This window comes from Xenopus laevis, chromosome 2L, assembly GCF_017654675.1.
Source record: "Xenopus laevis strain J_2021 chromosome 2L, Xenopus_laevis_v10.1, whole genome shotgun sequence".
Classification (NCBI taxonomy): Eukaryota; Metazoa; Chordata; class Amphibia; order Anura; family Pipidae; genus Xenopus; species Xenopus laevis.
This window is the reverse complement of record NC_054373.1, coordinates 165,973,429-166,001,331: the sequence shown is the minus strand read 5'-3', so window position 1 is coordinate 166,001,331 and position 27,903 is coordinate 165,973,429. Positions and strand designations below refer to the sequence as shown.

The 27,903-nt window shown below is 43.6% G+C and overlaps 1 protein-coding gene across 1 annotated transcript; it reads left to right on the top strand.

Annotated features, from left to right (window-relative positions):
* The first annotated feature begins 6,833 nt into the window (after nucleotides 1–6,833).
* shisa2.L (shisa family member 2 L homeolog) lies at nucleotides 6,834–25,931 on the top strand. Its single transcript, NM_001092976.1, has 2 exons — nucleotides 6,834–7,169; nucleotides 25,375–25,931. Exons 1-2 carry the CDS (start codon nucleotides 6,857–6,859, stop codon nucleotides 25,926–25,928), a joined length of 867 nt encoding a protein of 288 aa, NP_001086445.1. The 5' UTR covers nucleotides 6,834–6,856; the 3' UTR covers nucleotides 25,929–25,931.
* Nucleotides 25,932–27,903: the final 1,972 nt, after the last annotated feature.

The window sequence follows — 27,903 nt, the reverse complement described above, 5'->3', positions numbered from 1 at the left end:
TCGTTTGATCGAACGAATTGCGCAAAATCCTTCGACTTCGATATTCGAAGTCGAAGGATTTTAATTCGGCAGTCCAATATCAAAGGTTAATTAACCCTCGATATTCGACCCTTGATACATCTGCCCCTTAAATGTTAACTCAAAGGTGAACAACCACTTTAACTTAGGGCAGCTGAGGTTGAAACTGGGGGTGTAACAAGAATATAGTATTCTCTATATATTCTGGGTGTGGATATGTGTCCCGTCAGGACTGGGTATCTAGTTATAAAGGGACAGTTCGGGGCCCTTGCGTTATAAAATTGCTCCCCTGAGTTATTGACTCCATCTCTATAAGCTCGGGCCTACGTAACTGAATGTAGCTTGTAACCTTGTAACAGTTTGCTAAGGCATCAGTGAATATGTATTCAGTACTAGACCCATAAACAAAGAAATAGAGAACAATATAAAAACAGTATAAAAACTCTTTGGCAGGCTATTTAAAACAAATTTGGAAGTTTTATTTGCAATTGGCTTTCATTTTATACATTATTTGTGATTTTTGAGTTATTTTCGCTTTTTATTCAGCAGCTCTCCAGTTTGCAATTTCAGCAATCTGGTTGCTAGAGTCCAAATCACCCTAGCAAGCATACCGAGATATGAATAAGATACTAGAATATGAATAGGAGAGGCCTGAAAAGAAAGATGAGTAATAAAAAGTAGCAATAACAACAAATGTGTAGCCTTACAGAGCATTTATTATTAAGATGGGGTTAACGACCCCCATTTAAAAACTGGAAAGAATTATAAAATTAAGGAAGCACTGAATCCAGGATTCAGTTCGGGATTCAGCCTTTTTCAGCAGGATTCGTCCGAATCCCTGTGCATGGCCAAACCGAATCCTAATTTGCATATGTAAATTAGGGGCGGGTAGGGAAATTACGTGAATTTTCGTAACAAAAGAAGAATTTTTTCCACTTTTTCCTTTCCTGGCCCTAATTTGCATATGCAAATCGGGATTCGGATCGGTATTCGGACAAATCTTTCACCAAGGATTCGGCGCATCCCTATATAAAATAGAAAAAATGAAGGCCAATTGAAAAAAATGCTAAGAATTAACCATTCTATAACATAACTTAAAAGAGAACCACCCCTTTAAGCCCCAAAAACTGTTTCACTAAGAAGGAGGTGAAAAATGTTTTATTAATTTACAAAAGCTCAGCAGTAATATCAGCTTAGGTCTCTGTTCCGAAGAACCTCTGCTGTTTGTTTAGAGGAGGATCTCCACCCAAAAATGGCATCATGTTTCCCTGGTCCTCATTTGTGAAACAATATTTCAGTAGTCACTTCTCCTCCAGGTCTACTAATCAGCTGGCAACTGGAACACAGTTTCACGAGTCACAACCCAGAGTGCAGAGAAAATATATGCAGACGCTGCTTTTAAAATCAATTGCAAGTAACTTTACAAACAACGAAAAGGAGGTTAAATGGAAAGTGACCAATAAATGTCCAATTAATGTGGATAATTGACAGAAAGAAGCTGTAAGTAAAGAGATAGAGATACTGATATAGTTTATATATAAATGCAAAGACGACAAGAGAAGTGAAATGGAGCTGGTTCTCCTCTAGAGGTCGGGCAGCGGCGGGCGAGTAGCTCTATGAAGCACATCTAGCCTGGAGCCTTTACTGATAATGATTTTCTTCTTCTTCTTCTTCTGTGGTCCGGCTGCACATACTCCAGCAGGGCTTGGCGCTACATGTGTTTATGCTTTCGCTGTGGGCGGAAAAAAATAGAGAGTTTTGTTGAAAGACAGCTGAGATCTGAAATGTGAAATACAGCAAATCTTAGCCCAAAAAAAAAAATCTCCATGTATTCTGGTAGCTCTAATGAGGTGAGCCCATGTGCAGGACACAGACGTGTCACACTAGGTCCCCAATTAGGGAAAAGGCTGCAGTTTGCAAAGACAAGAAGAAAAGAAGGAAGACTCTTGGCAACAGGCACAAATGACTCATAGAAGCCAAATTACTGTATATTGAAATACATTGCAGTGCATGGCTTCCCACTAATGTATTGAATAGAGATGCCAAGAAACGTCAACCAATCAGGCTAGAGTTACAATAAATGCATACAGAGTCCTAATTACAGGAAGCTGTGCATGGCAAGCTGGAAAGGTGCAACATGTATTACTAGTATTGAGGCAGGTCGAACTGGTAACAGAAAGAAATCCCATAGACTCCAGTCCTTGTTGAGTCAATCCTGCTGGCACAATACCTGCTCTCCCTTAAACCTCCCCCCCCCCAATCGATATCGCAAGGGGAAAGAACAAGGTATGTGCGGGTTGAGGAGGGGAGGATGAGAGCAAATGGAGGACTCTATGGGGCTAAAGCGCTAGCAACAATTCGCCAGAAATCTAATCCGCAGGGACATTGCCAATTCATTAGGAGGCATAGAGGACAATTCGCTAGCGAACGAGACCATCACTAGAGTTCGTTCGCACTCTATCGCCAGGCGACTTTTCACTCTGGGGAACAGTCGTAACTCCACAAATTCACTAAGATGCGAATTTTACTGAACGTTACCTCTTTCACCAGAGTTTACTTCGACACTTCAGACCAGGCGGACAGAGAAAACGAAGAGACATCATCCTCAATCTTATGTCAGTGACATCATATCGTGTCTGCTGAAAATGCATTAAAGTTGTCAAAAATGCTGGCGATTTTTTACTTTTTTAAAGCGGGATTGCCTTCAAAAGTCCGAAAAGATTTTGTGTTGACATTTTTTCCAGACATTTGAGGGGCATGACACATTTGTTTTAGGGTGGGCTCATGTCTAGGGCATTAGAGGATCTATTTTGTCATTATTTTGCTTCCTTGGACATTTGTAATAAAAAGTGACCACTTCAAACATTTGCGCCAACATCCCTAATAAAGACGTCCATACAACTTTTATGTTCCTGCCCCGTATTCAAATTGACCTAAGCGTAAGAGTACGAACGAAGTTTCGAAACTTCACTATGAAATGCTCACGCTGCCGAAGTAACGCTAGTGAAAATTCGCCAGCGTTTGGTGCAACTTTGCATTTTAGTTAATTAGTATAGTGGTAATGAATTTGCCGAAGTAGCACGAAGCGCAGTGAAGCAGTCGCTGGTGAAAAGGCGCCCTTTAGTGAATTTGCCCCTATGACTGTGGTGGGGGGGCAGTCCAGTGGTGTACAGAGGTTTTTAAAAAAAATAATGGGGTTTAAAGAATAGGAAGGGGCCTTGTATTGCGTGAAGGGAGAGGCTAAAATGACTGCTGTGGGGTCCAGTAAGTTCTATGGCATTGGTTTAAAACCCCCTTAGTTCCTGATAAGGATATAGACAGTGCCAAAGTGGGGCAGCACCTGGGGCACAACAGAGAACCTGACTTTAAGGACCTCATACAGGGTCGCCATCAGGGGTCACACAGGGGGTACAACTGAAGGGGGGCCCGGCTGTGCTGCACTTTTCGAAAGAGCCCCCTTCCGAACCGCCGAAAAGCCGATCAGCGGAAGTCCCAAACCTGTGAAAAGACCCAAAGTCACGAAAACAGCAGAAATTGAAGTCCTGAAGTGGCGAAAAGACCCAGAGTCACGAAACGAGGCAAAATTGAAGTACCGAAGGCACGAGTTCAATTCTACTGAACACCAATGTGTATTTTTTTTTTTTAATCCCCTGGCCACCAATGTATTATTTTAATTAGGGATGCCCAGAATCCACTATTTTGGATTCGGCCGAACGCCCGAATCCTTTGTGAAAGATTCGGGCGAATACTGAACCGAATCCTAATTTGCATATGCAAATTTTTTACTTCCTTGTTTTGTGACAAAAAGTCACGCAATTTCCCTCCCTCCCCTAATTTGCATATTAGGACTCGAATTCAGTTCGGCCTGGCAAAAGGATTCGAATCAGAATCCTGTTGAAAAAAGCCGAATCCTGGCCGAATCCCGAACCGAATCCTGGATTCGGTGCATCCCTAATTTTAATACTCTGTAGGCCCCTGCCACCAATATTATTCTTAAAAAATATTCTCTGGGGCCCCAGTTTTTTTTTTACTTGCAAGGGGGACCCTGGCGCCAATGTTTTTTTAAAAAAATATTCTCTGGGGCCCCAACTAAATGTCTTCAACTCGATTCCGGCGAATCCGACGCAGTGCGCCAAAACGCAGGCGTCAAGTCGGATGCAATGGAAAACAAGGTAAGAAATACAAATGTCAGATGGTGTTGCAGCGTTCATCCGATGCGACACGACTGACGGATACAGATGCTGCACGCTGCATCTGCATCCGACAGACGTGTCGCGCCGGATTAACGCTGCCACACCATCCGACATTGCTATCCTTATTTTCCGTTGCATCCGACTTGACGCCTGCGTATTGGCGCACCGCGTCTGATCCACCGGTATTGCGTTAAAGATGCTCGTGTAGTTGTACCCTAAGGGGGCCCTGACCATCAATAGCTTTTTATAACATGTGTGTGTGGGGGGTTACCTTTTTTAGCGGTGATGTCTGTGTGGTCTTTTAACTGTGGTGTGGGGTGGGCGGGATCTGGGGTGGGGTAGAAATTTGTTATATGGGACCCTGTGATTTCTAATGGCGGTCCTGGCCTCATATACTTGTGAGAGAGGTTTGGTGGTGCAAGTAAAGTGTAGTGTGGTGCACTGGGACAAAGTGTAAGAAGTTATGTTATAAAGAACAATCCTGGAGCAGCAGCAGGGCCACCTGGATTATATATGTCTGCAGCTGGGCCAGTCACCCCAAATACAGATACAATATATTACTGTAGTTCCCATTGTGATCAGAGTTGCCAGGTTGGTGGTTTTCCAGCCTAATTGGGCTACTAATTTAAAGTCCAGGCGGTTTTTGAAAGTACAAACTAGGCAAGGTACGAATTTGGCCTAATTTTCGGGCTTGGCACATTAAGGCAAGAATAAACTTTGGCTGGTTTCCAAAGTACAAACCAGCCAAAGTTTATTCTTGCCTTAATGTGCCAAGCCTGTGTCTCCCAATGCATGCTGGGTAATGTAGTTTTTGTAGTTTTTGCAGACTACCAAATTTGATGTAGGACTACAATACCCAGCATGCAATGGGACTGACTTGTGTAGAAGTCGGGAGTTACCAGATTTTGGGCTCTGCAACCCGGTCTCCCGTCACTCTTAAGGATCCTTGTGTTTTCTAGTGACTTTTCTCAATTTCAGACAATTTTGGGGCAAAAATCTGCTGGCCACCAAAATGTCTAGAGGATGAACTGTTTTACTCATATTTATTGAAATTGTATATGAATTAGGCCTTATTGGGCCCCTCTGTAGTTACGTCCCTGGTGATGGGCAAATCTGTCCCATTTTACTTCATGGAAAAATTGGAAAAAGGTTTAATTTCATATAAATTCATTTATTGTTTCACTGCACATATTGTGCTATTTCTGGGCTACTTTTCAGGTGCCTCTCTGTTAGTTTAGCTGACATTGAGCTGGTTCTGAAAGTTAGACCTGGCAACTGTGATTGTGATGTTCTGACCCAGGAGTATCCAGTACATCACAGAAACATTCGCCCCCACATCTCTTCCCAATTGCTGTTCAGGCTGGGACCCCCACTTACCGATTTCAACTCCTCTAGATGATTAACCCTGGGATCCCTATGGCTGCAAAGTAAAGTGTGAGTGTGAGTGACAGAGCTGTGACTGGGGAATGAGGGATGTGGCTGTGCGCATGCGCATCCTGTCGGCGCTGAATGGTTCCAACAAGTGGTGCCGGTGGCTCAGACCTTTATTTACAGAGTCGGAGGGAGGCGCATCGGAATGACAGAGGCTGTTGCTGCTACTGAATCTCGCTCCCCGCGCTGCTGCTGCCAGTTATTCTCCTACTGACAAGCGACTGGTTGCGTGCGACTTTCCTCTCCCGGCGGCAGGAACACGGCGACTTGTGTCCGAGGATGGGATCGAGCCGGGGCGGAATATAAAGCGGAATATAAAGGGGAAGATAAAGTGATGCAGCTGCGGGAATGGACCTTAGTGACACCGGCGGGAGAAGCGGAGAGAGTTAGTGAGAGGCGTGAGGATCAGTCGCACCAGGAATCTAAACAGTCACACGAGTTATACTGAATTATTTCTCACCGACTCGATCACTCGCCCGTCTCTCCCCCCCGAGCAGCCACAGTATTGTCCTACACTACAGCAGCGACTCACAGTATTGTCCTACAGCTGCGACTCACCGACACCTCGGAGCAGCCACTTCTCCTACTAACTCCCCCCCCCCACTGTCTTCTTTTTACTCCTTCCACTCAGCCCACTTACACCTTCACTTCATTCCCAGCGACTACTTCTGTACCAACTTCTGCACCAACTTCTGTGCCATCTCCCCTCTACCCTCCCCTGTTCCCTTGTCTTGTCAGAATAATTCCCTGCCCTGAGCATTAACCCCTTTCCCTGACCCAATTCATCCCTGAGCATTAACCCCTTTGCCTGACCCAGTTCTTCCCTGAGTATTAACCCCTTCCCCTGTGCCAGACCCAGTTCTTCCCTGAGCATTAACCCCTTCCCCTGTGCCCAGACCCAGATCATTAACCCCTTCCAATTTCTGCCCTGACCCCTGTGAATTACCCCTCCCCCTGCACATTGACCCCTGCTGTTTGACAGTGAAGGTGCTCCAGTTGCTGTGGAAGTGCGATTAATCCCCCGCTCAGTTGGCATCAGCTGCCGACCCCGGACTATCCACATTGAAGAGAGTGAGTGGATTTAAAGTGACAGAGCAGCAGTTTTGTTGCCAGTGAAGTCAGCAGAGTGGGAATAAGTATCAGCTGGAGACCTCGCCTGAGCTACAGGGATCTGACTTTTGCTGCCCGTGAGAGGAGTTAGCGCTGCCCCAGTCATGTGGTTGGAGGGCTCCCCCCTGGCAGTGTTGGCGGCAGTTTCTTTCCTTCTCTCAGTGCTGGCGGCTGCCCAGGGGAGCGGGGAATACTGCCACGGTTGGCTGGATGCCCAGGCCGTCTGGAGGGACGGATTCCAGTGCCCGGAGCGCTTTGATGGGGACGATTCGACCATCTGCTGCGGCAAGTGCGAGCTGCGCTACTGCTGTTCCAGCGCCGAGGCCAGACTCGACCAGGGCGTGTGTAACAATGACCGCCAGCAGGGGGCGCCCGATCACAACAGGCCGGACAAGGACAGTCCCGATTCTACAGCAGGTAATAAATGGGATCTGTCACCGGCGGTTGGGATGATGGAATTTCCATGTCTGTATCAGCTTCAGTCTATTAATATCAGGGGCGAGTGTCCATCTCCTGCAGGGACACACCAGTCACATGATGCAGTAACATACAATTAAACCTGCTCAGCTTTGCTTGTGGAATAGCTGCATCACTTAGTGTCATAAACTCCACTTTATTCACATGTTGTTTCTATAGCAGTCTGTAGCCTGGTCACACTTTACTGCTGCACCTCCAGCATTTGTCCTGTAACAGTAACTTGTACTTGTACTCTTCTGTGGCTGCACTACAACTCTTACTAACCCCCAGCAACCACTGCTACAGCATGGTGGGAGTTATAGTTCAGCAAGGGCTGGGCACATTCATATTGGACATCAGTGCCCTTGATTATCACATGGGAAGTCCTATGCTCCTTTGAGCAGCATAAAAACTATTACGAAAATGAAAATGTAATAAGAACTTCATCACACTAAAATAAGAAACTTTCTAAATATAATCAATTAAAAAATTCTTCATTGTTTCTGAAATAATCAAGTTTATCTTCACTATTCCTCTCTCAGCATCTGTTTCTCTTCATTCTGTCTTCATGCAGCAGTTGGGTGTCAGATGAATGATCCAATATATCTTATAGGGGGGCTCCTTTTGCCTAGAAGATGTATTAGAGCTCACTCTGTTAAAATCACCAGACATCATGTCTCTCTACATGCAGGATTTGTGCAAAAGGCAGTTATTTTGTTTGTACAGGTATGGGATGCTTTATCCGGAAACATGTTATCCAGAAAGCTCAGAATTACAGAAAGGCCATCTCCCATAGACCCTGAAATAATCTAATTTTTTTTTAAATTTACCCTTTTCTCTGTAATAATAAAACAGTGTTTTGTACTTAATCCCAACTAAGATATAATTAATCCTTATTGGAAGTAAAACCAGCCTATTGGGTTTATTTAATGTTTATATGATTTTCTAGTAGACTTAAGATATGAGGATCTAAATTACTGGAAAACCCCAAGTCCCGAGCATTCTGGATAACATGTCCTATACCTGTACTGGAATCAGTTATTTGAATGAGCGCTAATTCATCTTCTAGGCAAAATGAGCCCCCTATAAGATATATTGGATCATTCATCTGACACCCAACTCCTGAATGAAGAGAAGCAGATGCGGAGAGAGCAGATAAACTTGATTATTTCAGAAACACTACAGATTTTTTTAATTGATTGTATTTAGAAAGTTTCTTATTTCGGTGTGATGAAGCTTATATTAAATTTTCATTTTCACAAATAGTTCCCCTTTAAACTGGAGCACAGGAGGGCCCACTGGAGCCTTCAGTTTTTTGGCTGTTGCTTAGAAACTGGACTGTTGTCATGTGACCTCCACCAAAATGGCCAAACTGACTAAATAATCCATTTGGTGCAGATGTTCCCATGTGTGGCCAGCACTGGCTGTTAGTAGGGTTGCCAACTGGCCGGTATTTTACCAGCCTGGTCGGTAAAACTGTTGCTTGATGCCAATGTTATTTATAGGAAAAAACCAAAAGGTGGCAACCCAAGATGTTAGTCTGGGGCTTGTTGGAGCGACAGAGGCAGGTGCTTGAGAGATTATAAAGTGACCCCTGCAGCTGCTGGGGGTGGGTGAGTGTTGTGACATTCATTTCTGCCTGCTGTACGACTGCCTGCATCAACAACATGTCCAGCACAGCTCAGGGGAGTATTAACGGGGTGGGTAACCTTAAAGTTTAGTATGTGATACAGTTGTCAATCCTAAGCAACTTACACAATTGGTCTTCATTATTTATTTTTATAGTTTATGAATTAATTGCCTTTTTTTCTTCTGACTCCCTCCGTCCAGGGTCAGACTTGGGGGGCTTGCACCCCTGCCGCAATGCCCCTCTGGGCCACCAGCCCCAGCCAGTCCCAGATGCAACCCACCACTCATGCATGCGCATGTACCTGTTTATTGCCGCAATCAAGTTTTTACCCAGCATCCCTCCATCTTTAAAATGGGGTCACTGACCCCATCTAATAAACAAATACTCTGTAAGGCTAAGGCCACACTAGGCGATAGCGCGGCGATTTGACTCGCGGCGACTTTTCGCCGCGACTTTTAAGCCGCAATCGCTGTGGAAACTTTTGCGCTGGCGTCTATGGGGAATCGCGAAAAATCGCCAGCGTAAAAACACACGCGGCGATCTTTTCTCTACTGTCGCTCGAAATTGCCCCGCTAGGCGATTTCGAGCGACAATAGAAAAAAGATCGCCGCGTGTGTTTTTACGCTGGCGATTTTTCGCGATTCCCCATAGACGCCAGCGCAAAAGTTTCCATAGCGATTGCGGCTTAAAAATCGCGGCGAAAAGTCGCCGCGAGTCAAATCGCCGCGCTATCGCCTAGTGTGGCCTTAGCCTAAGGCTATACATGTATTGTTATTGCTACTTTTCATTACTCATCTTCCTATTCAGGCCTCTCCTATTTATATTCCAGCCTCTTATTCAAATCAATGCATGGTTGCTAGGGGAATTTGGACCCTAGCAGCCAGATGCTGAAATTGCAAACTGGAAAGCTGCTGAATAAAAAGCTAAATAAACATAAATAATAAAAAATGAAAATTGTCTCAGAACATCACTCTCTACATCATACTAAAAGTTAATTTAAAGGTGAACAACCGCTGTAAAAGAATAAAAATCCACTATTCCCAGCAAAGTTCTTATTAAAAGCAGTGGCGTAACTACCGGCAGCAGGGCCCCCCGGCAGCTCGCGCGCCACTCTGTTCTGTTGCCGCTTCCGGCCGTACGGAGGGGGGCGGGGCCCGGCTGCACATCCCGCGCCTTACGTCTCTAATTAAAAGTACCCATAATATTCCCAGCAAAGTTTTTAGGAAAAATACCCATTTCATGTACCGTATATACTCGTGTATAAGCCGACCCGCGTATAAGCCGAGGTACCTAATTTTACCCATGAAAACCAGAAAAACTTATTGACTCGCGTATAAGCCTAGCAGCCAGAATGGAAGGGAGGGCAGAGGGTGGTACACATCTGTTCTGACATGGTCCCCTGTAGCTGTTCTGACAGACAGAAGAGCAGAAAGCTATTACTTTGCATCTAACGTGGCTGCTATAACATGGATGAAAGGCAGGACACCTGCCCCACAGCCAAAAGTTTATGTCCCTCTACATAAAAATTGGCAGGCACAGCAAAGAAGCCAGAGTGGCACAGTGACTTCATATTGTGCCCAACTACAACTCCAAACTGGACCAGTGCCCATCAGTGATACCCACAGATATCCAGAAGCACCAGGGGCCATTAGAGCTGCGCCAGAAACCCTTATCAAAGCAATGAATGCAGCCATGACACATCGAGGCAACCCAGAGCCCAACAGAGTAGAAATTGTACAAAGTGGCATCACAGCAAATAGATGAGCAGTCCCATTACAGCCCCCAGACCCCAACAGTTATATGGGCTGAAGCTGACCCCCCTACCTGGGAAAATAATTACCGCTGATGGTCCTGCTCTGGCACGTCCACACTGCCCGTTAACACCATGGCACGACTGCTCTGCGGTCACTGCGCAATAAAAACTACATCTCCCAGCAGCAGCGCGCGTCATTTCCGCTCAGGGAGAGACAAAAGAACAGAGAGAGGCAGCGAGTGAAAGTGGCGCCATGTCGGCCTGGGAGTATCTCATCCGGGCCTCAAACTACATTTCCCAGCAGCGCCCGGACTTTCCCGTCATGCCCCGCGCAGTTTCCGGTGTGGCTGCCGGATGTCGGGCCTGACAGACTCGGGATGTGTGCGTTTCGAGAGCGGTGAGAGGGCGGAGCGGCGATGCAGGAGGAAGATGAGGAGAACATGGAGCAGGATCCCAACCACAACCACTGGCCCGAGCTGCCCAGTCCCCCGGCCGCTTCCTCCGGATACGGAACCTGCACCAAGCGCTGTGACAGCGGCCCCGGGAAAGCCCTGCTCGGTCTGAGGACGTATGACCCGCGTATAAGCCGAGGTAGGATTTTCAAGCACATTTTGGGTGCTGAAAATCTCGGCTTATACGCGAGTATATACGGTAATTTTGAAGTCAGGAAAGATTTTTTTTCCCCTCTGAGGCAAATTGGAGAGGCTTCAAATGGGGTTTTTCGCCTTCCTCTGGATCAACTGTCAGTTAGGCAGGTTATATACAGACTTAAAAGGTTGAACTTGATGGGCGTGTGTCTTTTTTTAACCTAACTTACTATGTTACCCAAAAAGCCAAAAATGAAATGCATTTTTTGTGGAGACTTTTTCATCCTCTAATCACTTGGTCTAATAGCCTTTAGATTACTTAATTTTTCTAAAGTTTTTAGAAAATCTCATTTCACTAAACCCCTGTTTACAAAGCATTGTGTGCAGCATGCTTTAGATTTTGATAATATGGTGAAGGATGCTGGGAGTTGTAGACTTCCTGAGAAACAGGGTTCTAAATCCTCATTTACCTTAAAGGATCAGTAACATTAAAAAAAAAAATTAAAAAAAAATTGTTAGTATACATAGAAAAAAAACCCACCAAGACAAATTAAACTTTAAAATCTCAAAGCTTTTATTAAGAAAAAAAATACCGAAACTCTGCTTCCGCTCCTCTTCAGAAAAGGCGACAGGGCAACGATCCATCGTGTGGTGCTCGATTTCTCCTCCCTGGCTATCTCCTATAAGGAAGGCAGGGAGGAGAAATCGAGCACCGCACGATGGATCGCCTGATCGCTTTCTGAAGAAGAGCGCAAGCAGAGTTTCGGTAATTTATTTCTTAATAAAGTCTTTGCGATTTTAAAGTATATTATTTTTTTTCGATGTATACTAATGAATTTTTTTTTAACATTTTTTTTTGATGTTACTGGTCCTTTAAGATAAAGGAGTGGTTCTCCTTTAAGTTTAACTTTTAGTATGTTATAGACTGGCCAGTTCTAAGCAACTTTTCTATTGGTCTTCATTATTTATTTTCAATACTTATTTAATTAGTTGCCTTCTTCTTCTGACACTTACCAGCTTTCAAATGGGGGTCACTGACCCCATCTAAAAACAAATACTCTATAAGGTTACAAATGTATTGTTATTGCTACTTTTTATTACTCATCTTTCAATTCTGGCCTCTCCTATTCATATTCCAGTCAGTTATTCAAATAAAGGCATGGTTGCTAGGGTAATTTGGACCCTAGCAACCAGGTTGCTGAAATGGCAAACTGGAGAGCTGCTGAATAAAAAGTAAATACAGTAATTGAAAAACCACATATAATGAAAAAATTAAAACCAGTTGCAAATTGTCTCAGAATATCGCCCTCTACATCATACTAAAAGTTAATTTAAAGGGGAAAAACCCCTTTAAGGATACCAGGCAGCAGAGCTGCAGCAGTCCCTAGGGTTGCCAGGGCTAATGACTAGGTAGGCATTATGGGGCAGAGCTGCTGTATTTTTCTATAGCATGGCAGATGCCTGATTATTGTACAACTATAAATAAAGTGGCTTATATTGTGTGAGCTTGTACAGATATGGGATCTTTGGGACCTGGGGATTTCCAGATAAGAGATCTTTGGATCACTTCACCATAAGCCTATTACAAATATTTAAACTTTAAAGGAACTCAAAAACACACAATCCCGGCCCTGTAAATACATTAAAGTGAATATCACAAAGGCAAGGTATTGGCCTGCGGTGCCTTTTTGCTGTTTTGGAAACTTAAGAATAGTTCAGCAATCCGTATTCACTTACAACGGGTTCCCAGGATAAAAGAGATGGCGGCACCCGGGGCAATGCTTTAGCTAAACTGTCTTGCTTCTCTCTTTCCTTAGAGAATATAAAAGCTCACCTAAATGAGTTCAAAGGGTAACTGACATTATGTAACGCACATACTTCCTTGTAGGGGAATAACATGAAGGAGGTGTAACGTTATACCATGGAATCATGACGCACCGTTTCTATAGGGGACTGGATAAACATTGTGTCAATTGAGTGAAAAGTGTTACAGCAGGGGAACTAATAATAATAATAATAATTGTTGTCCCCGTGCTCCCATGCTTTAAAGGAGAACTAACCCCTACAAAAAAATGTGGCTAGGAATGCCATATTTTATATATTGATCTTATTGCACCAGCCTAAAGTTTCAGCTTGTCAATAGCAGCAATGATCCAGGACTTCAAACTTGTCACAGGGGGTCGCCATCTTGGAAAGTGTCTGTGACACTCACATGCTCAGTGGGCTCTGAGCAGCTGTTGAGAAGCTAAGCTTAGGGGTCGTCACTAATTATCCAGCAGAAAATGAGGTTGGCCTGTGATATAAGCTGATGCTACAGGGCTGATTATTACATTCTGATGCTAATTGCACTGGTTTCTGTGCTGCCATGTAGTAATTATCTGTATTAATGACTAATCAGCCTTATATTGTGACATTTCTATTCTATGTGTACTGTATATTGTGAGTGGGTCCCTAAGCTCAGTAAGTGACAGCAGCACAGAGCATGTGCAGTGAATCAGCAGAAAAGAAGATGAGGAGCTACTGGGGCATCTTTGGAGACACAGATCTTTACTGCTAAAGGGCTGTGGTTGCCTTGGGCTGGTACAGAAGCACAAAACATCATGTACAACATTTCTAGCTACTTTTTTAGTTAAGCTTAGTTCTCCTTTAAGGAGATAAGCAGGCCAGAGACAATGGCAGTTTCGGCAAAGCTGAAAGTGCATGTTGGCATTCGTCTGACACATGAATTCGATTTTGGATGTTTATGTTTCTCATGTGTTGCTAAAATTTCCATTATTTGGGTTAGGAAACGCTCGAAAGAATGATGACTGGTGCGTTTCAGGTGATTGTAGCCAGATAATGCACAAATGTTTCCGGTGTTTCCCATCAGGGGCGATCCTGGCCCATCTGCCGCCTGAGGCAGCAGCAGTTGCTGCTGCCCCCCCTCCCCCGGAAATTTGCTCTTAAAGTACCAGGAGCAGCATTTTTGCTGCCCCTGGTACCTAGTGGGGTGCTGCTGCCTGAGGCGATAGCCTCAACTTGCCTCATTGGCGAAGCACCCCTGTTTCCCATTCATCATAGAGGGAAAGGGCAAGGGCAATTTTTGGTGGCACACTGAAAAATACGGAGAACAGAATACCCTAAACGGACCCCCCTTGTTCCAAAAGTAGATACAATAATTTTTTTTGTTATATTGTTTCCACCAGGGAAATCCATTTGTTCATCCAATCACAGTGCTGAACGTGGGACTTTTAGGTGGCCATATGTTTCCCATACTCTTCAGTATCCAACCAGCAGGCCAAACATGTCGGTTCGGCACACAATATGGCTCCCTTTCTATTCTTCTGGTTTCTGATCAATCAGAACCGTAAGGAGTGAAGGGGATATGGTGCCCCTTTACTTATTCATCAGAGTAAGTGGCCAACATGGGGCATCAGCTGATGTAGTTTTCAAATTTACCCAATCATCAAACTGGCTGATATCGGCCCAATATACTCCGTTCTTTTCGTTTGCGTATGAGCAACTTCTGCACTGTGCCTGACATTGTTTTAGGCCGAGCAACCCATGACAAACTGCTAAGGACGGATGCCTGTAGGCGTGAGATCGGTGCCAAACATTTCCTTTGCTCGTTGTAAATGAAAAAATGAACGAAATAATGGAGAAAGCAGGACATTTTTGCTGTAAAATTCCTGGGGGGAAAAAAATCAGATTTAATGAATAGAGTGTAAATTACAGGGAAATGTAAAATCCAGGTTGAACTTGGTTTGATTGGAAAGGTCATGTGGTGCCGCTCACCGGTGCGTTTGTACAAGTTCGTGAAATAATTTGTCTGTTTTATGGCCATCTGGGGGAAATTGTTCATGGCTTGTCAGAGACAATTGAAATCCGCTGTATGCTAGGAGGTCTAATTGTTGCAACGTGCTCGTACAAATAAGTGCGAATGGAACCTTTTAGCAGGCAGCCAGCTCAGCATTTCACGCAGGAATGATTCAACTTGCTCTTATTCCATAGAGCATTCCCTGGAAACGTTCCCGAAATACTGACCTAGGAGCAGAAAGCGGATTCTCTCAGTGGTACCATTGATCCTGTTTAGAAGCAGGGCTTGCGCTCTTTTTTTTTTATTACCTAGAAAAGTTCAGTACAACCTATGGGTCGCAGGTTATCCTGTCCAGTTTATTTGCGTGTGTGTGGGAGCAGCCATATTAGTTCTGGCGAGGTGCAACAATGATTTTATGAAACAATGGCCTCCAGTGCCCAAAACACCAGAATAAATAGCAGAATAAGTGTAAGGGCAGCGTAACACACACAAAAGCAAATTTGGAATATGCTCTGCGTTTGATACAGATGCCAAGGAACCTCTACCTGTGGTAAATGTGGTATATGTGGTAAATGTTCCCTAAAATACTCACTGCTAGTAGAGAGAATCAGTACTGATAATTAGGGGAAATTTTAGACAAAGAATCATGCAGCAGCCAAAATGCTAAAAATCGAATGTAATCATTAGCCAAACACCATGCATATTGTGTATCCCTATCATTTATGAGTTTATCATGGGATTAACGTAGTTTTTGGGGCACTGGATATTTTTGTTCTGCGACAAAAATCTACTCATAGCACTTTGCTTTGATCAGTCTGTTACCAGTAGAATATTTAAAGAAAATCTCTGGTTGCTATGGGTTACTGCACTGAGGCAGTTAATTAATGAGCCCCTAGAACTTGCACTCAGTGCTAAAGGGCTCTTACTGACGAGCGGTTGTAGCTGAGCTCCCCTGCGCTCCATTTTTCTGCATTCAGCCGCAGGGGAGCGCAGGAATAGACGCATTAAGCTTTTTTCAATGGGGCTGTACTCACAGAGGCGCGTCTCAACCTGTGTTCAGCGCCTACACGCGCCTGTGTGAGTACAGCCCCATTGAAAAAAGCTTAATGCATCTATTCCTGCGCTCCCCTGTGGCTGAACGCAGAAAAACAGAACGCTGGGGAGCACAGCTTCAACCGCTCGTCAGTAAGAGCCCTAATACAGTGGAGTCAGTGCTGGAGTGGTTAGGTGGGCTCACTTAATCCTTTCTGTGCCTCTACCTTGGCCCCATCATTTCCTGTACAAGAGACTAAAGGAGATGTAAAGGGGAAAACAGAATTTCAGAATGGGAAAAAGACAAACATGAAGGGGAGTAGGGAAGAACAAAAAGAATCAGGGTCAGGAGGTAAAATAGTTCTTAGAGTGGGTCCATGTCTTGATGTTCCCTGGATAGCCCCTGGTACAACAGTCTGACACTGAATAGAGTCACAGGACAGAGATGTAGAAAGTCTAGTAAAATCTGGATCACTGGGAAACAAACCCAAAATATGGCAGAGAGGAAAAGTGCCCTGGGCATCCAGCACCTGGGAGTTATCTTGGTGATAAATGGTTGAATCAAGGATTTCCAACTTGCAGCCCTACCAGCCTGAGGCTACCAGAGGTTGCAGAGAGTTGTAGTACAACCACAGCATTTTTGGGCCAATAGCAATCACAAATCTTCTCTTTTGCATATATCCCAATCAAACCAACGAGAAGCCACAGGAGGTGCTCACGGATGCTTTTCAGCTGTGCCAGTTTCCTCCAGGTATTCCAGTTTCCTTCCGCACTCCAAAAACATACAGGCAAACATACTGGCTCCTGATAAAATTGACCATAGTGTGAATCTGAGTTTAGATTGTAAGATCCACTGAGGCAGGGACTGGTGCAGTGGCGGAACTACCGGGGGAGCAGGGGGTGCGAGCAGGCAAGGGCCCGCATCCCCTCGGGGCCCCCCGGGAGTCCGTGTGCCACTAACAAATGCGGCCGTACGGAGGGGGCGGGGCCCGGCTGCGCATCACACACCAGGGCCCGCCTCCCTCTAGGATCGCTACTGGACTGGTGTGAAGGATGTGTAATCTCTGTAAAGATATGCCAGTGCTATATACATTAAGTATAACCCCTAGCCTGGTTTGTATAAGAGCTGCAGTTTAGCATGAGCAGGTGGGTCACAGATTGTCCTTTCTGACTACGGATGCACCGAATCCAGGATTTGACCAGGATTCTGCCTTTTTCAGCAGGATTCTAAATTTAAAAAAAAAAAACAGGGAGAGGCTTGATTGTACCAATTATATAGTTCCATGACCATTCTTTACAGTCTCATTTAGAAATGGGTCCAAGACCAACCCTTGACATCAGTGTTCCAGGCTGCATTTATGGGTTACATTCCCTGATGGGAGAAGGGGAATGGGTAAATTGAAAGGAAATACAGGTATAGGATCCGTTATCTGGAAACCCGTTAACCAAAAAGCTCCGAATTACTTAAAAGCTCCCATTTTATTCAAATAATCAAAATTATATATATAATTCAAATAATTCAAAATAATTCAAATTTAAATAGTGATATCCTTTTTCTCTGTAATAGTAGAACAGTACATTTTACTTGATCCCAACTAAGATATAAATGATCCTTATTGGAGGCAAAACCAGCCTATTGGGTTTATTTCATTTTTACAGGATTGTCTAGTAGACTAAAGGTATGAAGACCCAAATTAGGGAAAGATCCTTTATCCGGAAGCCCCCAGGTCCCAAGCATTCTGGATAACAGGTCCCATACCTGTACCTATATTTATGATTGGTCTGCAACATAAGGTGAAAGCAATTCCTCTAGCTGCCCACCTACAGTGTTTGACAGAAAAGGAGCCTGGCCAGCTTGTTAGATAGACTTTACAGCACTGATGTGACTATGGAATTGCACCAAAGTGATAGGCTCCAAAATATGTTCCAGCACAGGTGTCCCAGGAGGGTGCCCTGTCTAAATGTGGGCTCTGAGCAGCTGCCACGGTTTGTTCTTCTGTTGGAGCCCGAGAATGAAAGCGCTAAAGAGCAGCTGAGCGTGCGGTGGATATACGCGGAGGAAGAGTCCTCACCATAATGGTTTAATAATAGCCGAACATTATTTGCCATCTGGAGCCTAATGCTGCTGGCCGGCCAATGTCCAAACATTGTTTTCGGATGTATTTTTTTCCTTTGTAAAGGCTACAGTGGAACACACTCTGGAATGTAGACAGTGATGATTTCAGTGTTATTCCTTGGCTTCTATAAATAATTAAAACTGAAAAGCCCCCGCAGCGCATGATTGTAATAGGGGGTTAGGGAGTGTCCTGAGACAGAATTGGCCAAGTAATAGTAATGTGCCTGACAGCTGCTCTACACAAATGTACGTGCCCTATACCGGGCAAACTGCTGCCTAGCCTCTGGCTGTCAGTCAATACTGGCAGTTGTAACTTTACAACAGTTGGAGGGTTCATGTAGGGCTTCCCTCATATTTAATGGGAACCAGTTTCCCACAGAATTTAACCCCAGTGGTTGAAGGGTTGGTTCACCTTTAAAATAACTTGTAGTATGTGATTTCGAAGCATCTTTTCAATTGGTCGTCATGATTTATTTTTTACAGTTTTTTTTTTAATTGTTTGCATTTTTCTTCTGACTTTTTCCAGCTTTCAAATGTCACTGACCCCATCAAAAACAAATGCTCTGTAAGGCAACAAATGTATTATTATTGCTACTTTGTATAACTCATCTTTCTATTCAGTCCCTTTCCTATTCATATTCCAGTCTCTTATTCATATCCATGCATGGTTGCTAGGGTAATGTGGACCCTATCATCCAGATTACTGAAATTGCAAACTGGAGAGCTGCTGAATAAAAAGCTAAATAACTCAAAAACCACAAATAATAATAAAATGAAAACCAATTGCAAATTGTGTCAGAATATCACTCTTTGCATCGTGCTAAAAGTTCATTTTGATGTTAACCCTTAAGGAGCTGTAAAGTTGTGGAGTTCTCTCCCAGCAGTTGCACCAGCAGATAAATTAGATACATATTTATAAAAAAAAAAAGGTTACATGGCTTTGTAACAAGTGAGAAAATACCAGACTGCTGGCAATTCAACTCATAGTATAGTAATGGGGTATATTTATCAAAGAGTGAAGTTAGAGATCACCACAGTCCTCTAGAGTGAAATTCCGCCACTCTCCATTCATTTCTATGGGATTTTGAAAGGCATATTTATCAAAGGATGAACTTTCACTTTAACTCATTGATAAATACTCCCATAGATAAAAAAAAATCGCATAGAAATGAATGGAGAGAGGCAGAATTTCACTTTAGAGGACTGTGGCGATCTCTAACTTCACTTTTTAAAATCCAGGAGGAATTGATTCCAATAATGTGGCAAATCTGAGATGGATTTGGTTTGAATTCTTCTTCTGGCTCAACTTGATGAATTATTTGAGAATATTGCTGACTGTATTTTTGTAACTTCAGTCGCTATGTAACAGTGTGATAAGCTGCATGCAAGAACTGCTTGGCATTGCACATGGTTGCAGTAATAAGTGTATTTGCTTGGATATGATTGGCTGGGATGACTCGTGACGCACATAAAATCATTAAAATCACAAAGTTTGATTTGCTGGAAATAATGAATAAATCCTTACAAGTGAATCAAGGGGATTAGGAGCAGGCAAGTTGGTCCCGTAAGATTGCCCTATGAATTGACACCTTGGTTTGATCCAATGAAGGAGTTCTACGTTTGTCAGCCTTAAACTAATGGCACATGGAGCATTGAGAGTGCCGCTGCTCTCCACCATAAAATGCCATCAAAATGCCCCTGCCAGTGGCAGGCCCAGATTTCCCCTAGGTCCTAGTGCCCGCCTGCTTTCCTGCGCGCCGATTCCCCCCCTCCCCGCGAATGTGCGCACATGGGCCAGATTGCAGGGGAGCTACAGTTCTCCCTAGAATGTGAAATATAGCATATATTGGGGTATATGCTATCTAGTAGAGAGCACTGTGTACATATCCAATACCATATCCAATTTCATGTATTAAAAATTTAATTCACAATATCTCACTTCAAACATTTATTTGTGCAAAATCACCAATAACAATGTAAATAGAATTTAATCATTTCACATGAAAACCTTCCCCATATCACACCACAACGCAGTGTCTCCCCCTGTCTGCATACCTCATGTCGGCCACTCCCAACTGACGCGTTTTGCGATATCGGGCGCTTCATCAGAGAAGGTGTGGCTATTACCAGTCCTATCCCTTAAATACCCGCACAATCATTTCATACATATTACCAGGGCTCTTTATCCAACTGTTTATATTATATCCATACTTTATCGCCTCTTACACATTTCAAACCCATTTTAAAAATCTGGATGGATTAAATAACTACTACAATCCCTCATAGTCAAAAAGGGAAAATGCGTATTCTAGGGATATGACTCGTGACCTAGTTCTCAGTCATGTACATGATGTGTTTATTAGGGATAAAAACTCAACAATATTTCACAAAACATTGGGAAACTCCGATATTTCCACCAATCACAGAGTAAGGGACTACAATTCACTCAAAAATCTCCTATTCGCTTATTGTTCAGTTTATACCCATTACTTTATGTAGAATGAGGTTGGACAGCATGTCACCCCTGAAATTTTGCCACCCTAGGTCCGGGCCTTTGTGGCCTCGCCACAAATCCCGGCCTGGTCAGTGCTCCTGATGCTAATGAATGAACTGCAAAGCACCCTATAGCATGCTCACGGTGGATGTATGGCTGCTGCAGTCTCACTGCTTCATGCGCATCCAACAGGGCAAAATTCATTCATTAGTATCAGGAGTCGGGACAGGAGAACAGCAGTGCGAGAAACAGGTGCATTAGATCTGCAGTGGCAACCACAACGCCCTAAGGCCAATTTATAAACACTGGGCAAATTTGCACCTGGGAAGTAACCCATAGCAACCAATCACTGATTCGTTTTTTCACCTGCTGCAAATTGTTCACTGAAAGCAATCATCTGTGGAAGAAGTTTTTACTCACTGCCTTTATTTGGAAAGTTCAGATTTGTTGACCCTTAAAGGGGTTGTTCACCTTTGAGTTAACTTTTAGTGTGATGTAGACAGGGATATTCTGAGACAATTTGCACTTTGTTTTCATTTTTTATTATTTATGTTTTTTTTTAGTTATTTAGCTTTTTATTCACGAGCTCTCCAGTTTGCAATTTGGGCAATCTGGTTGCTAGGGTCCAAATTACCCTAGTAAACACGCATTGATTTGAATGAGAACCTGGAAAATGATTAGGAGAAGGCATAAATCGAAAGATGAGTAATACTAATAAACAGTAGAAATAACAATAAATGTGTCGCCTTACAGAGCATTTGTTTTTAGATGGGGTCAGTGACCACCATTTGTAAGCTGCACAGAGTCAGACATGAAGTTTATATATAGTTTTTGAAGTAATTCAAGGCCAGTTGAAAAGTTGCTTAGAATTACACATTTTATATAGTAAAAAAAAGTAAACATAATTTCAAGCAACTTTGCATTAAAAAATATGCAGACTTTTCATGATTTGTAATGGTTTCTTACAGTTCCCTAAGCCTAGCCCCCTGCTCTCCTGCTGATCTGTCTGACTACTTTGCTGAGCTGGCTGACTACTGTTAAGGTGGCCATAGACACACAGATCGGATCGTACGAATCGAGGATTCGTACGATTTTCGGATTGTGTGTGGCGTGTGCCGACATCTTTCGCCCGGCGGAGATCGGTCGTTTGGTCGATCGGTCAGGTTTGATTTTGACCCGACCGATCCCGCCGGAGCTCAAGACACATCGTAATCTGATCGTTCGGCCATACGGCCGAACAATCAGATTACCCCCGATATAGCCATGCCTGTTAATGGCATATCGGGGAAAGATCGTTTGGCAACATCGCCAAACGAGCGGATCTTTGCATCTATGGCCACCTTTAGTTTGTATCAGCAGCCATCTGTCCTCAGCCTGCATCCTCCAAACCCCACAATTCCCTGCACACGTGATTTCAATAAGGAATGGAACATCACAGTGCAATGCATTGTGGGTTATGTAGTTCCTGCATGCTGTCTGTAAGCTGTGGAGAAGTTGTTACAATTTGTAACATCAGTGTTTAGTCCCTCCTTCCCTTTCAGGATTTCAAATGATGCAGACAGAAGAACTGTTAAACAGCTGGATTTCAGCATAGAAAATGGCATTTATTCAGCGCCAGATTTCAAAATCATGCGCCCCTAGGCCGGGCGCCTCCTGTGCCCCCTAACCCCGTTGTGTGCACATGCTACTGACGCGTGCGCACGTGCTACCGTCGTGTGTGCGCGTGCCACCAACGTGCGTCCTTACCCCCAGCTCAAATCTTTTTAGACTCTCACCTAATTCCTTCCAACTTTCTCCTCTCTCCAACTTTCTCAGTTCCAACCCATGGCTCCTCCCCAATTCTCATTCCTCCCTATCATATACACATACAGGTGGGGCTTGGCAAAGTCTTGTTGGAATCGTAATCCACAAATTTCTTTACCCCAGAGCCTGTCAAAGTTCTAAGCTGTAGAGAAACTATAAGATCCAGCATTCCTCACACAAATTCACCGATCAGACACTAAACAGGAAACTGCGCTTAGGGTTTCCTGTAGGAACCAGGAATTATAGAAGTGGCTGGGCGGCATGCCGCCCCTACAAATGTGCCGCCATAGGCCCGGGCCTTTGTGGCCTTGCCACAAATCTGGGCCTGTATTTATTCATACTTTTTGAAGAAACAGGTAACTATGATGGGTATATTAAGGATTTCTGTGTTATGTGGGCCTCTTTATCAAATTGTGGTTTGGAAGCCGGAGTTCCCCTTTAAGGCAAACCACCCACAGAGTTTGATGTGCATCTGGGACATCTGTTTGTAACCGAGTGGATTGAGGTTTGACCTATACTGTCCCAGTTTTAAGGCATGTAGATGATACGTGTGGAAAAGCGCTACCTAACCTCAATATAATCAGACATCCAATAGGGTTAATTAGAATAAAACGAGTTGCATGCTGCAGCCTGTACTTTTTTGGCCATGTAGAAGGTAGGGGTTAAAATGACTTTTACATGCTCGTATCGTATCCACCTAATGATGATCATTAGCTCTTTGCCTTCTTTACACCTATTCCTCCGAGGACCATTTAGTAAATTCTCCGTCCCGTGTGCCCCTTTAAGGGAAACTGTTTAGCAGGATAGCTGCCCCTAACGCATTTCGCCCTTAGTGGAAACATTCTCGTTATCATTAAGATTCCTTTCCTGTTATTCGATTCGTTCCCTTTTTCCTGTGTCAGGAGCAGCCTGGGTGGACTAATGAAAAAATTGTTTCAATCAGTGAAATGATCCCACCTGCCTAATGCCTGGGATCCTGGCACATAATTGGTGCCTCTGTTTTCGCAGGATGCTTTTATTTCAGGCTTTGCAATTGGAGCTGAGTCAATTAAGGGGGGAATAGAAGCATTCTGCACGGCTGCTTGGCTGGTTTAAAAACATTGCCATTTCTCATCAGTGGGGGCCTCAGCTTTTGATGTTAGAAAGTTCATATATTTCCTGATTTTTGTTTTTTATTTATTTGATTGATTAAAAGCATATAATCTCGTGCAGGGAGCAGGGATATTTTAGGAGCGGTGGGAAAATGATTTACAAACATTCGGGCCAATTTCGAATGGTTCTGCACATATGTAAGCCATTTGTAATGTACACAAGGGTTTGGAATTTTTTTTTTAGTCTGAACCTTCTCCCAAAGACTTGGGGTATTTGAATGAGAAAGTGTCTGGCGAAGCAGAATAGATCATGTGCTTGGAGGCTTGCCTGTCATTGTGGAAGTGGCTGTTGCTGAACTAGAACTAGATCTCCAGTGTACGTTGGGTGGACAGTTTCCCCTTTGATATTTTCCTGCTATGGATATCCGATGTTTCATTGACTTGTCTAGAAATGTCCCATGTTGTTGGGAGCATGGTACATCAGCAGACTTTCACATTAGCAGGCTATTGGCACAAGTAAAAAGTTTGGGCTCCTCAGATGACATGTGACTAGTCAGCCCATGGCCAACTGGTTGGGTACCAAAGAGTATCACCCAGTGTATGGCCGCCTTCATTTGGTAAAAGTTGTATTTCAGCTACAAGAAACATCCTCAGGCTGGACAGCCCTTAAAAGAAAATGAGAGGGGCTATTATTAGGCATCCCCTATTGATTTTAGTAATTTTCCTGCTCCTAACTCAGGGCATTGTTTGCTTATGTTCTCATCTGTGCCCCCTGTGCCAATTCTTGGAGGGCGTGTGGGCAGTACAGAAGTCTCGGAATAAGTTCTGTACTGCACATGTGCTTGCCCTGGCCAGATGGACACCTTGAAGATCAGAAGTAGATGGTGGTACAATGCTCTGCTAGAAGTATTCCCAGGCTGATGTGCTTATTGGAGAAGAGGAGCACCAGTCCAGGGTAGCAGAAACTAAAATTACCAGCACACTTGAGAATGGGAAAGTAAAATCTGTGGGTACCAAGTTGTTTCATTTGAGCTGGGCATACCCTATCGGATCCCCCGTGGCAAACAATCATTCAGGTTGGGTTTAGCATATTGGTGGCTCAGTCAGGGTGATCCAAACTTTTAGCCCCTGGGCCAATGATTGGATGATACTGGGAGCTTAGTGATACAGTTCGGGAGAGGACCACCTCTGCACCTTGATCAGCTGATGGCATTTTCAAAGCTGCTTGATATCTGCCCGACTTCTGGACATCTGTGGAATAGAGAGAAACCCATATTCTCGGACTTCTTCTGATCTCTTGACAACTTTTCAGATTTGCACTGACCCCCACAAATGATTAAATATCCTGATAGGCAGTCCCTTATATTTTATGTGTTACCCTAAATTTTATAAAGCCGTGCTATTGGAAAGAAAATATTTTGAGTTTTTACTAAGAGGCAAACACCTGGTTGCTCCCTTCTGTGCATTAAGTCGAGGTACTGGCCTTTGCCATGTGACTCTGGGCTAAGGATTCTCTAGAACATTTGCATAGGAGCTTGCATTCTACTCTGTATATGACTTACCAAATAACATTTGCCTTGGGCATCAAGCGAAAGCCGATACTAACTAGAGTAAGTCCTCTATATGCCTTGGGCCTCTAGCATAAATGGAGGCCCCTTGGAAATAAAAATAGGTTGGTGCTTTAGAAATAAAGAATAATAATAATAATGAAGTACAAGGGACATTATTATCTAACCCCTGGTGAAGAAAGGATTATTTTCCATTGGTTACAAATGTTTCCGCCCAATAGAAAGTATGTACCTGTGTTCAATGCTGGATCCATGTTTATGCTCCCCTGAATCTGTTCTCTCTTTTTGTTTTACAGTTCCTATCTACGTGCCATTTTTAATCGTGGGCTCTGTTTTTGTGGCCTTCATTATCGTGGGTTCTCTGGTGGCAATTTGCTGTTGCAGATGTCTACGGCCAAAACAGGAGCCCCAGCAGAGCCGAGCTCCTGGAAGTAACCGGCTGATGGAGACCATCCCTATGATCTCAAGTGCTAGCACATCCCGTGGTTCTTCCTCTCGTCAGTCCAGCACGGCGGCCAGTTCTAGTTCTAGTGCCAATTCTGGAGCAAGACCACCTCCAACTCGATCCCAAACCAACTGTTGTTTGCCAGAAGGGGCAATGAATAACGTCTACGTAAACATGCCTACCAACTTTTCAGTGTTGAACTGTCAACAGGCCACACAGCTTGTTCAACACCAAGGACAGTATCTTCACCCTCAGTTTGTAGGTTATGCTGTGCCACATGACTCTGTCCCCATGACTCCAGTGCCCCAATTTATAGACGGTCTGCAAGGGGGATACAGGCAGATGCAGTCACCGTACCCACACAGCAACCCCGAACAAATGATGTACCCAGCCGTGACTGTGTAGATAACAGCACCTCAGACTCATTTTGGAACGAAACCAATGAAATGTGAGACCGTTTGCAGCTTGGACTTGAGAAGATTTGAGAACTTGAAGATTTGTGAACATTGGGCTATAAGTAACTGGCGAAAATACTGAATGGCGATCTTGTACCATGCATGAACTGCAATGATTAAGGGGTGTTTTTTAAAAAATTCTTCTGAATGTGCATTTACATTTTTTTAAGGATACTGTTTTTTTGTGTTGGAGAAACCTGAGCCATTAATTCTCTTGTTTGCTGAAACTTTCGGATGAGCTTCAGCAATGAGGAGATGAGTAGTATCCTTCTTATGCTATAACGTCTCTCACAGCTCAATGCAAGTGTAAAAATTCATGTGCGGGCATTGTATTTGCAGTTAACATAGACCAGGGTGGTCCAATACCAGTCCTCCATCCTCATAACCATACAGAATTTCAATGTTTCCCAACAGGTTTAGTGACCTGGCCATTTTGAATGACCCACCTGCTCAGAATTGAGGAAAAACCCGACTTGGCTTGCTGAGGCACTTGAGGCTTGGGTTTGGACTGCCCTGACATAGACAATCATTCAGACAATCAGCCAGTGGTAATAGGCTTTCCATTTAAACCAAGCTTGCTTTGGGCCTGTACATATTTGTAACATAAGAACGTCTCAAAGTGGATTTCAAAACAATAATATCACTAAATTATGTGTGACCATTTTGCGGTCTATAGAGTTATTTTGCATAATACTCTTTTGTGCCCATGTGGTTAATTTAGAGATAGGCAGCCCAAGGTTGTAAATTTCCATTGGTTGTTACCCTACATAGCCCAGTATTCCCACACCCAGTCTGTAGCCAAAGAGAGTTATGGGGGCTGTACTATAACACCACTGGAATAGTCAAGCTGACGTGCCATAGAAAATAAGTCTCAGGACAAATTCAGAGGATGAATGTAGCTGACAGAATATAAAAAGGTGCATTCAATTATAAAATATTTCTGCTTGTTTTTGCTATTGCTTAAACAGCTACTTAACTGTGGTAAATGTGCTAGAATTTATTCCATTGGCCACTCATATCATGGTGTGAGCTATCAAAAGGTCAACCCATCATGGGCCTTTCTAAATCTCTTGCATCAGAGGTCATATTAGCAAAGGGTTGTCCTAAGAGACAATAGGTGAGCAGATTTTTGAGGACAACTAACTAGACTTTTCCCAGACATGACTGGATCGTCCAATTTATGCAGATCTTTTGTATTTCCACACCTAGGATGGTCAACAATACAATTACTGAGTTATCCAAGCACTCAACATATTAATTGAACATGGCCGTTGGCTAGTCAGACTTGCTGGTCTATTTGGATCTCATTTTGATGGTTTCTAATGGTCATATGGGAATTGTCCAAGCCTTTTTTTATCTGAAATGTGTGCTCCATTCATGTATCTGCTGACTCTCAAAGATCTTCAGTAAGGTGTTACTATAATGATTGAATACTTCTCTTTCAAAAGCCTTTGTTTCTAAAATGTCGCCCATATTTATAAAGGAACCAAAAATATCCTCATATCCACAATTTAACAGGCTTTCGTCCATGTTCATTACAATGTTGCAGTCTCTTTATATGTTTTAATCGGCAAACGGTTTAATTTGGCCAACAGTTCTCATCCTCAGAAGCTGAAATGTAGACCCTGAAACTTAACTTGTTGAACTTGGAAGTTGAATTTCATGTTGGGGTGTGGGCAATGTCATCCTTAGAGGTCAGCTCTTCAGCAGCCTGAGGGCCATAAAGTTTCTGGATGGCCTACGGATCTCCAGTTGGATTGCCCTGTACCAACCTATTTGGTGGGTCCTCTTGTTCTTGCTCATGCTTTGCATATTCTTATTCATTCTCACTTGATACTTTTGGCCAAATGTAACCAAAAGTTGATTTTCTGTAACTAAAGCTTTCTGAAAGAGGACATTTAATGAGTTTACTACATTTTGGAAAA

Coding starts and splice junctions, on each gene's coding strand:
- shisa2.L (NM_001092976.1), top strand. CDS start 6,857: ATGTGGTTGGAGGGCTCCCCCCTGGCAGTGTTGGCGGCAGTTTCTTTC. Junction 7,170..25,374: donor CAGTCCCGATTCTACAGCAG/GTAATAAATGGG, acceptor TTTGTTTTACAG/TTCCTATCTACGTGCCATTT.